The sequence below is a fragment of the Penicillium hispanicum genome (genome assembly GCF_028827665.1).
Source record: "Penicillium hispanicum strain IBT 35686 chromosome Unknown utg000004l_segment0_segment0, whole genome shotgun sequence".
Classification (NCBI taxonomy): Eukaryota; Fungi; Ascomycota; class Eurotiomycetes; order Eurotiales; family Aspergillaceae; genus Penicillium; species Penicillium hispanicum.
Window position 1 is genome coordinate 202,359 of NW_026623196.1, and position 11,362 is coordinate 213,720.

At 53.8% G+C, this 11,362-nt stretch overlaps 4 protein-coding genes across 4 annotated transcripts; all 4 read left to right on the forward strand.

Moving 5' to 3' along the window:
* Positions 1-1,117: 1,117 nt before the first annotated feature.
* N7459_003857 (uncharacterized protein) lies at positions 1,118-1,588 on the forward strand (the record flags this gene model as incomplete). The annotated part of the gene is made up of 1 exon (XM_056943041.1): positions 1,118-1,588. The coding sequence occupies one exon, from the start codon at positions 1,118-1,120 to the stop codon at positions 1,586-1,588; it is 471 nt and encodes a 156-aa protein (XP_056799924.1).
* Positions 1,589-5,534: 3,946 nt separating this feature from the next.
* On the forward strand, positions 5,535-7,948 carry N7459_003858 (uncharacterized protein; the record flags this gene model as incomplete). The annotated part of the gene is made up of 2 exons (XM_056943042.1): positions 5,535-6,021; positions 6,093-7,948. The coding sequence occupies 2 exons, from the start codon at positions 5,535-5,537 to the stop codon at positions 7,946-7,948; spliced, it is 2,343 nt and encodes a 780-aa protein (XP_056799925.1).
* A 465-nt stretch (positions 7,949-8,413) lies between these two features.
* On the forward strand, positions 8,414-9,982 carry N7459_003859 (splicing factor ESS-2 family protein; the record flags this gene model as incomplete). The annotated part of the gene is made up of 1 exon (XM_056943043.1): positions 8,414-9,982. The coding sequence occupies one exon, from the start codon at positions 8,414-8,416 to the stop codon at positions 9,980-9,982; it is 1,569 nt and encodes a 522-aa protein (XP_056799926.1).
* Positions 9,983-10,521: 539 nt separating this feature from the next.
* On the forward strand, positions 10,522-11,283 carry N7459_003860 (uncharacterized protein; the record flags this gene model as incomplete). Its single annotated transcript, XM_056943044.1, has 1 exon — positions 10,522-11,283. One exon carries the CDS (start codon positions 10,522-10,524, stop codon positions 11,281-11,283), a length of 762 nt encoding a protein of 253 aa, XP_056799927.1.
* Positions 11,284-11,362: the final 79 nt, after the last annotated feature.

Sequence of the window (11,362 nt, forward strand, 5' to 3'; positions counted from 1 at the left end):
CAAAATAGAAATGTCGACATCCACATACGTCGTCAAGGCTCAATTGACAGGAAAGCCCCAGCGGCGCAAATTGGCTTCGTCTCTACAAAATTGGTAACGCTGTCAGGGCAAAATGCTACCCAGGCCCCAGTTTCGAGCCCAACGATGAAAATCAGCGAAGTCGACGAAGAAAATATAAATGTCGCGAATGGGTCGTCCTGGTGCCAGGTGCAACCATTGCTTTTGCTTCGGCGGAGCCAGTGGATAACTTTATCTGTGTTAAAGTTGACGGGTGTGCCGAATGGTGGCGGCTCGGCATTGCAGGTGGTTGCGGCGTCCGGCGTGTGAATTTCCATATATCACGGATTGAACCTCGGTCATGTCAGCTTCGCTCGTTTCGAATAGCTTGGTCAGCTTATGGGATGATTCTACAATCCGCCCTAATTGCTAGCGAAAAGCACCAGCGTTGCAGAGCGCGGCCCGTTCTTTTCGGCATCCCGAAATGATGACCTCACTGGCTGCTTTGGTTCTCTGGATCCCTCGCCCGAATAATAATCAATCACTAACAATCCAGTCACTATAATGATACCTTCTTGTACAATTTCGGCTTGGGACACCTGTTGCAACCGCTCCCATTGAATCAGTCGACTCCAGCGGGATGGTTTAGGGGAGCTCTCTACACAAGCTCTGGTGACGGCTTGTCCCATTGAGTCACCTGTAGAGAGCCTCTAGCTCCGCCAGCTCCTAAGGTATCAAGAATCATATGTCATTGACTCCGGTCCTGTTTCCTCCTTTTCTGCAGTGATAATGCAAGAACTCGAAAAAAACTTCTTCCCGTTACCCGTCAGTCCAATGGGGTCTATGAAGCGTGTCAACCTTGCGATGCAACGGTTGTTCTCAGGTACTCAAGGTATGAGGTGGTCTCCTGAAACCTGACCCCTAGTTTGGTTCTCTTTCTTCCTTTCTGTCGTTCACCCAGTCCATCAACGCCCTAATTCCCTCCTCCCCGCCTGATCTTTCGGCGAGTGAAGCAAGAACCGCATATTCACAATATCCAAGCTCGAGTCACAAGACGCGAGATATAGGGCACAGCACTAACCCGCCAGCTCGGTTCGGCTTTCTGTAAACATACCTAAACATGAGATACTGTCTTGTCGCTCTTTGCGCGGTCGCCGTTGTTGCGGGCCCTCTCCCGGTCGAAGACGAAGTCGTCGGCCTTGGTGGCCTCGAAGTACTCAGCAATGAGAACGAACACTACGGCGGCGGCGGCGGCATCATCAACCTTCGCCGCTCTGACGAGACATCCATTCTCGGGGATGTTGGCGATGGCACTGGCGTGGAAAACGCTAAGCGCTCCAGCATTGGGGATCTTATTGACGATGCCTCCGACGTGAGTTCCGCCGAGGAAGACTTCATTAAGGACCTTTTCAAGCGGGGCGAGGAGGGCGGCTCCAGCTCGAGTCTGATTGGCGACATCGGTGTTGGTCTGGTGGCCCTCGGTGACGGTGATGCCACGGGTGTCAAGAATGCCAAACGTGCGTCCATCCTTGGGGGCGTTGGCGTTGGCGCTGTTGTCCTCGGTGACGGTGAGGTGACGCCACTGATGTGAAGAATGCCAAGCGTAACGAGAACCTCGATGTTGGCGTGCCTACGCTCGTTGCTCCCGTTGGGCTGGGCATCCCCGTTGTTGACCCCCAGATCTAAGATGACCAAAAGTTATACACTGGTATGTCGGAATACCTACATTATCTCGGTGTGAGAAGCTAATCGCTGCTGCAGGCCCAATTTTGGGAAGGTCGAAATGAATTTTCCTTCTTCTGTCTTTGGGGTTCACAGGAAAAAAAAGGATTGGCGTTCATCTGGAATGGGTCTAATAATAGGATGTGCTGCGCTCTGATGGGTGTAATGCCTAGATGGACTATTGAATCAATTAATATCTGTGCTTTGTCTCCTCAGTGTCATCTTTGTAGATCCTACCAGACTATCAAATGATTATGGGGAGATTATAGTCTCCTAGCACGTACTATACTCGGGACTATTGTCCTAGATTTGTTTCCTTCAGATAACTCTGTACTTTGTAGCCTTCAGCCCGAGTTAATGTGGGCACCTGGATTTTCACTAGTCATGACCATATATATAGTCCATACCTGGCCTGTCAGTCCCACACGCTCAGATCGCGTGGGAATGACAGTTGCAGTGATTGGCGCGCACTCCATCTCAGATGCAGCTCTGAATCCTTCTGTAATGATTTGCAATCTGGCACGCGATGCACTCATGGGATGGATTGCCCTGTGATAAGAGATGATAAGAGACTGGAAAAGCATTGGCCCCCAATCCCGCAAATATCACGGGCGCGCCTTGCATTCGATCATTGTAGTAGTGTGCCCGGGCGAGTATTTGACAGTTACTCCTCAAAGCCCAGTTCTTATATACTGTCAGCGGGCGCAAGCTCCGTTTGGGGGCCGGCGTGAAAAGTACAGTAACGATGTACTGCCAATAAGTATATAGGAATGAAGTAGTTAACGGACTAACTAGTTAACTAGTTGGGAGAATGAACGGACCGATGATGCCACATCACGAGATCTCACTATCAACACGGCATCCCGTACGAAGTAGTACCGAGTCTAGAATGCAACGTCGGCGCCATATACACGGCAGAACCAATTCTCTATTCAGACGACCGTCGTTACGTAGTATTGCGGCAGACAGATCCCCGGCCAAGATGCGATAACGTCGATCCCTAGCCCCCTAAAAGTTGGATCTGAAGGAGCTTGCGCCCGTGGTTCGAACCACGGGCGCACACTCGAGTTATAGGCTGCTTATGGAGTACTATTGCCTTCAGGATTCGACCCAGGAGTTCTGAATCGGTGGCAACGCGTTCGTGAGTACATCCTCGGCAAGGCTTCAGGGGGGCCAAAATGCAGTCGCAAAATGGCATGCAGACGTTTTCTCGTCATGTGCGATAAGGCCGTATTCAGAAACCGTGGTATACGGGCGCTGGACATGGCGCTGGGCGGGCAGCTTCTTGTTGGTTCGGGCGGGAATCGAGGCATGGCAGCGGGAGGCGTCGTTCGGATGGTGCCCTGTTGCCTTGAACTTGGTGGAATCGCGTAAATACATACTTGGTGCTTACTACTCAGGTCGTACCAATTGGAAAGATACCCATCTAGGAATTTGGCCCCATGGGGCGAGTCATAGTAAACCAGTTTGCGAGGATTCGTTCAGTTCGTGCTTCCTGGGCGCCGAGATCAGTACTGAGATCCTGGCTGTATGTACTTACCACAGTGGAAATCATCAAACTTACGCAAAGAAGAATGGGACAGATACCTGATTCCCCATTCGGGGCCACTTCGCCCGAATCCAACGACCACACAGCCAAGGACGACAGACAGACAGCATGAACGAAAAACAAAAAAAACACAGCGAAAACGCATGGTGAGTGCATGGACCCAGGGAGGTTCGCTTATGCCGATGGCCTCCGGTGGAGACGGACGACGCAGTCAGTTCACGACCTTCTTAAAAGGTCAAGATCTCCTGCTAAACGATGCGGAGATCGTCGTGGGAGGCCATTCGTCTCTCCCATTCCACCCGCGTTCGCAGCCAGGGCCGTCACCGACCGGTTCTAGACGAGGGGGGGATCGTCAGGAGTCCACCGGGATGAAGACGCGAGTGGATCGTTCGCACCGAGGTAGCAACCCAACCAGGAAGAACACGGCCAGGTTAAGTTTTGTTGCCCGCGCCTGAGACGCTGGCGCCGTTCTTGACTTTCTTCCTCGGCCTTCTCTCTTTTTTCGACGGCTGCTAGCCGCAACTTAACGCACACGAGGTTTTCCTGACTTTCTCCACCTGGAGGCGTGAGGCCTGAGGCGCGAGGTGAGATCAGCCTTGTAAATGACCGGTATGACTGAAATGACACCATGTCGATATGATGTGGTGTGCCGGTTCAGAAAGACTCATTATTACTCCACCGGTGGTTATCGCTCATGCCACACTGGGGCCGGAGACGGGGCCTGTTGACTTCCCATGGAAACGATCATAAGGGCGGAGGGGGGCAGGCCTGCCCCGCGGTTTCGCACTTTCTCCTTGTTGAGTCTGAGACAGCATGCGTGTCTTTTCTCGATGATGTGTCACCGGAGAGTTCCGAGAGGCTGGTTGGAAGGAGGCAGAAACACATTTGTAGGGCGGACTCCCGAGCGAGATCCGATGAGGACGGCAGCCTCCGATCGGTGATAAGAGCGGCTGCAATGGGAGAGATCACTGGAGAAGCATGCGGTATATCGTACTTCGTCGTGGCCATAGGTACGGTTCCATCTCGAGATACGATCGATTAATTACCGTGCGATCGGTGACGCCCCAAGCCCTATGTACATAAATACATACATCCACAAGAGTATTCGTGAAGGAAACCGTTGGAGCCCGAAACCAAGACTAGCTTCTTAGTGACGCGGGGGATTTCTTCTTCCAAGTTACATTTCTAGATCGTCGACGGCCCCAAAAGGGGAGCAGGCACAGAAGAAGAATGGTACATAGATGATACGGCTCAGTAGGGAAACGTTCAGTGTCGAAAGTTACCTAGATAGGTATCTAGTTATATGCTCGGTACTAACTGGGGATAGACTGAGCCACATTATTCCAGAACCTTACTCCGCATGGACTGACCGTTGAGATTGAATTCAAATTCCCCCCCCCCCCCCCCCTGAGCATTGGAATCGTCATTTAGGTCATTGCACGTCCAGACATCCATGGATATATATATATATATATATCTATATAGACCAGAGTAGGATTTGGAGCTCGCCCCGTCTGGGCGTGTTATCATATAGTTATAGTCTGTAGGAAATCGCGGCAGACCAATAATACGGAGAAGGTACGGTCCATGTACGACAGGGCTAAGACCCCCACACTACGGGCGCTCCAACACGTTCAGGAAAAAGAGGCCCCCCTGGCCCGTTGCAGGGTGCATGAGACTAAGGCCGCACTTGATGCAATCCTTGGGTTTCGGGCCCGTATTGCTGGGATTTCTATACGCGTGCTCGTGCGCCTCGTGCTCCAGGATCGGTGGGGGTGTAGATTATATAGACCATAGATCTATGAGTCGGGAGTGATCATCGAAGGCAAGAGTAACGGAGAAGAAGCCAAAAGTAGATAGCGGGAGGGAGAAGAGAAGAAAAGACAGGATGATAGCAATCACACACCACGGCAGCGTGCATCTCTTTGTTTTCTCTCATGACGGAGTGCAGCAGTTGGGGCGTTCTTCGACGATAATATTAAATACCGAAAATATGGCGCGGAACCCCTGAAGCTCGACTCCACTGGTATTGGTACGACGAGAGTACCGAGCATACGGAGTCCGCTGGGTATAGCTTGGTACTCGGTACTATACTTACTATATGTAAGAAACTCCGCCCCGACCCAATCTCCTGGGATGCCCCGTCTGCGCTTTCTCTCTTTCTCTCCTCGGGCTTGGACTTCTAAACCATGAACTCGTCCCAATTGGAGGTGCTTCAGCCCTTTCGCACATAAATTGGGTGCTGCCCGAAATTATGCACTCCTCAATGACCTCGCGCGTACCCTCCGCATGGGACGACGACGGGCACAGTGATCCCCCGTCCACCCGTTCTTCCAACGAGCCACCAGAGCACCCTGCCCACTTTCGATCGAGGTCAACGGCCCATGTCCTCGCCCACGCTCACAGTCCCAAGCGCCTGTCAGTCTTCAGTGGCCGGTCCCGAAGCAACACAACCACTTCCACCTCGTCGCACCGCTCCCCGAATTCCTCTATGACCTCTTCCATGCATTCCTCCACGGACGGCTCCTTTGCCTCGTCCCACGATGAGCGAACTGGCTCCGCACTAGGGTTGCGCGACAAGCCCGAGCGCTCCTCCCGCTCATTCTTGGCCCGAGGAAGTCGAATTCTCCGCCGCCAGGGCAGTAAGATCAACATCGTCGCCACGTTGGACGAGGAGGATGAGATCAGTTGGGGGAAGCCACGCGCTGATAAGCCCGATATCTTCGGCCGCCGGGGCCGACAGGTCGACCAGCGTAAGTGTGCGAGAGCAGCGGCTCAAAACAAACGACCCTCAATCCATTGACTGATATCCTCGCGTTAATAGATGATCGTCTGAAGAGCCTCATCTCAGACCCATTTGATTTCCATCACCTCACCCACACCAACCCGTCACAGTTCCAGTCGCTGGATCAAACACGCGAGAATGACCTCGTCACCGAGTTCTCGGCCATTCGGGCCTCCCAGCGGCCCGAGACAGGTCTCAAGGGCATTCGCGCCGAGGACATCCACTTCCGTAACTTCTCCACTGACGACTTGGCCCAGTATGGCACGGCCACCACGGTCGACGAACCGGCGCCCCAGAGTTCACCGGGCTCACCACAGCCCTCGAGTTTGAACAGCTCAACTCGCCATGTTCGTCGGGAATCTCGCGTATTTGAAAACTTCTCACGGCCAGTTTCACGCTATCCTCGCTCCCCTCCCACCACTCCACCTCCAGTCGTTGCGGAAGTGCCTGCTGAAGGAGTGGAGCCCGCACCTCGGGCTATTGACGAGATCTTAGGCTTGTCCACAGCCAAGACTTACCCGGAAGACATTGAACCAGGTCCTTCCTCCACTCGCCTGCCATTCAGCCCGGATGCTGCAGATGATCTGACGGCACGGACATCGTCCGTGAATAGCCACTATGACTTGGAAGACGTGCCTGAAGAGGAGGAAGCCACCCGCTACTGGGACAGCCCAGAACCTAGCATTGGTGGCGGCCACTCCCGCTCGGCCTCGCAAGTGAGCCCGCCTTTGATCGAAGCTCACCCGCCCACTACCACCGCTGCCAAGGCACCGTTGTCAATTTTTGTGGCCGAGGAGTTATCCAGGAAATTCTCCGAGGCGCTTGGCTCGCCCACATTGCCCCGGAGTGCCCCCAATGGGTCGCCAAAAGCTCGCCAGGCTCATGTCGACGGGACTCCGATGTCCACGTCTTGCATTAACCAGTTCTCATACGAGGACGAGCTCTATGATTCGTGGGATGCAGACATTGATTACTGCTATGAGCATGCCGCTGAATCCACATCCAACTTCGATTGGTCTCGCACCTCTCTAGATGAGACCCAGCGCCCACAGGTCGGAGTCGCCCGCAGTGACGTGCCGTGGCTTGCGGCCCCCAAGACTCGACACCTGCAACCGAGCCCACTGAGTACTTCCACGCTCCCTACGCCGGAGTTGGATGTCAGCCCGGCACGATCCACACCGGTGCACTCGACTGCCACCCCGTCGATGACGGAGTATGAGCGAGACTTCATCACTCGCAATGCGGGAGATTACTTCCAACCCGTCAGTTCCTCGATTCTGCCGTCCGCCCTGGGGAAGCAGATCCCGCAGGAGACGCTGTACGAGGATTACCTGGCAGCTGATGCGGAATCAGATCGGCATTTCCCCTTTTATTCGCAGGCGATGATGTCGTCCTCAGAGCACAACCCCGTGTCCCCGCGGAGCAGCTTTTCTCCCATCAGCAAGTGTAATTCCCAAGAGAGCTTCATGCTCTCCCGCGCAGCCTCGATCGTCCGCAAGCATCGCTCTTCTCTGTCGACTACCAGCGTGCCCGAGCTCGTTTACAGCCTCTCGAGCAGTCGCGAGCTGATGCCCACTGACCGTCTGAGCGCTGCTGAAGCCCTGGCTTCAGGGCCCGCCACCAGCCGCCCGACGTCTTCTTCCTACCACCGCCAGACCAAGAGTCTCGCTGAGGCACACCTGCTGTCCCAGGCGGACAGCACCCCCAGCCTCGTGGGTGCAGATACCACTGCCGCCACCGCCCCAGCCCATGACCGTGCTAAGTCCACCTCCGAGGTCGACACGTGGCCAGTCAAGGCCGACGGTCCACCGATACCTCCAATTCCCCCCAAACACCCGAACCGGAAGAAGACCCGGACAACATCTTACTCTCTGTTTCCAACTGCCGCTCACTGAGCTCTTTTCTTTTCTCTTGGTTTCATCTGGGGGAGACAAAATATGTTTCGCATATATAGTCTTTTCTGTTTCTCTCGCTTTCGCAACCCCGATAGAATTTCTCCACGAGTCCACGACCTGTCTTTGTTTTCTTCTTGGCTGATGTTTCACTCTGTTCAATCGTTCTATCTGTATGCATTTCTCAGCGATATTGGGTTGGTGTCTGAGAGGGAACTGGGAAAAGCGATGGAAAGGAGGGATTGGATGACTGGGAGGATTGGGACATTCGCTATATGTTTTTTTTTATGTGACTATAACGCCGTTGGCGAATTCATGGTGTCTTTTTTTTTGGATCTGAAAGACCTTGCAAAGACGACTAGTCAAGATAATCAGGGGCAAGAAAGTAATTTAGTCCATGGTTTCTGGACGTAAACCAGCCTTCCAAAGGTTGGAGGCATCCAGTGGACGGTGAGTCCTTACTAAGCGATGGAGTGCACCTGGGCATTCCACCAGAGACTGGGTCATCTGACCATTATCGTTATCGGCGCCGAGAAACTGCGATTAGCCGTCGCTTTCATCCTGCACATCAACGCAACCATGGCGTCCCCATCGTCGCGGTCGCAGGCTCTGGCCAAGCGACCCGATAACCAACTCATGCCTCCGCCACCTCCTCCAAATCGAATCAAACGCCCCGCCACTGTGCTTGATGAGGACGTCTACACTAGTGCCCTCTCTCACATCATTGCTCGTGACTTCTTTCCGGGCCTTCTCGAAACCCAGGCCAAGCAGGAATACCTCGATGCTTTAGAATCAAAGGACAAAGAATGGATCACAAGCTCCAAAAGCAAATTAGCGGATGTGATGCGCACTCCCACCCCAGGCTCAAACGCTCGACGAAGGCGCGATACGGCATCTGTGGCAGGCACACCGCAACATCTACCAGGCCGGGCAGATGAAACACCCCGCGGATGGGGAGGGGAGACACCTATGTCGGTTACGTCAACTTCCACCGTCCACACAGAGAGAAAAGACCAGGATATCCCCGATGTCTCGAATATGGGTCTACTTGCCTTCCAGGCCAAGTACACCAGCGAGGATAACGAATCCTTCAACAAGGTTCTGGATAAGCAGAATGCTAAGCGTCGAGAAAAGTACAGCTGGCTCTGGAACCGGAATAAGCTGCCATCTGCCAAGCAGATCGCGCATCACCAGCAAGAAGTCAAGCGCATTACTGCTCAAGGAGGGAACCCAAACACCAGTGTAGTGAAAAGAGACACCCAGCCTATCAAGACCGATCTGGACGCCCGCCCGGCCCAGGCTTCTTTCAGGAAGTCAAGTCCTGATAACTCACTCATGTTCATGCCTCCATCCATTGAAGATACCCACGAAACTCTCCAGCAAAAGGCCGAAGCAGCTTCGCGAGCAGGCCCTAAACGAACTCTATATCAAAACACACGACTGTTGGATGCCGACGCAGCTGCCGCCGCTGATGCCGCAAACAAGGTGCCACCATCTCCTTCCATCTCCGCCATTCAAGATGCCATCGCCGGCCGTCCACGTCTCAGCGAATCCGAAGCCGGCTCCGTCGTACCGGGCGGCGAAACACCCCGGGTAAACGGGTACGCATTTGTTGACGAGGACGAACCCGAACCGGAACCGGCACTTGGGTCCTCTCTCGAAGCAGACTGGCGCCTTCTCGGATCCAGTGATGCTACCCCAAACCCCTTCCAAATCCGCGAAAGCCGCAAGCGCGAAGCACTTCATCACCGTATGGTCGACCGCGTGGCGCGCAATAAACGAGCGGAAAAGACCGCCCGCATAACGAAGACTCCTATCACGGCAACCCCGCGTTTCGCGAGTAGTCCGCGCTTAGACTTTGGCTTGCATTCGACTCCTACGCCAAATTCAGGATCTCACGGGAAGATGCTTACCCCTGCTGCGCAGAAATTGCTGTCGCAGGTTGGAGGAAGTACGCCGCGCAGCTCGTCGGGGCCGGGTGCTGGGGCGAAGTCGGGGTTGGGCAATTTGTGGACTCCGACGCCGCGACGGAAATGATTCTTTGGATCTGTTGTTGATGCAACTTCTGATTCCATACGGCTTATGACTATGATACCACCGGCTCTTGGAGCCGTTTTTTGTTCTGATTCATTATAGAAGCATCACTCGTTGAGAGGGATGATCAGTCGTCACCAATGTCGCTCTTGTATTGCATTTGTTCTGACTCTTCCGTGGTGGATCTATCTATCATGTAGAGAATTTGGTAAACAGTATCCAGTCGGCGCGAATCGGGACGAACAGGAATTCGGCATTTCCCGAGATCCTATCCGGCCCGACCTCGGGTCCTCGACATGCTTGGAATCGACAGGCAGTTGCTGGCCAACTGTTTCATACCCCCTGCACGCAGACCACTTTTGTTTTCTCGCTTGACGAAACATCCTTGGGTATCACTCTGATGTGGTGGGAGTGGGAGTTGAGAGACGTATGGGCAGGGCTGAACTCTATTCCGGCTGTCCAAAACCCCCTCAGCAAAGCATTCACAAATGACAATTTGCACGGACTGGTTACATGGAAGGCTACATGGAGAAACACAAAGCATGAGTGTCAACGCAAGTCTCGATACAGCACAGAACCAGCCATCTATCACAGCCACGCGCTCGGCTCCAGTTGGGGGTAACAAAGACCTCACCACGCCTATAGGCTCAACGTCGACGCCCAAGCAAGATATAAATGCAGAGGAAGTAGAGCCTAAATCCCCGCCACAAGAGGAGTCGACCCGGTCATCACACTCTTCTCTCCTGGTTTCGTTACTATCTCCATTCAGCGCGTGGCTGCAAAGCTCAATGCAAGCACCCACGCCAGAGCAAAGTCAAGATCCGTCCGATCCAGAGCAATTCCTCAATCAGAACTCGAATCAGTATTCCACACGCTCAGGATCGGAATCGGGTTTGGGCCAGGCTCAAGTCTTCAAGGACAGAAATGCCTCGAACAGAGACCCACGGTCTAATACCAAGGCCGCTCCGACAAAACCCACCCCTGCAGACAAGGAAATAATCAACCATGACCATGGCCACCAACAGCAGCAGCCAGAGGCATACTACACCCCGGCCGAAGTCCCGATGCTAAAAGCGCTCCAGAAAAAGCGCCTCACGGGAACCCGCATCAAGCAGCTCATCCGCGCTGCGTCCCGTGCTCATGATGAACCGCCGCCGCCGCCGGAACTGGGGTTGTGCTGTGGTAGTGCATGCGATCCGTGCGTGAATGATTTATGGAGGGAAGAGAGGGATGTCTGGAGGGAGAGGTGGAGGGATCGAGCGGTTGAGGGGAGTGGAATGGAGAGGAAAGATTTGGAGTGGTGATTCGATCTAAGATCGAGATTTACGAGAATCTCACCGTAAAATCACGCGTTCAGAAAGGCAATCTTCATTGTACGCAAGA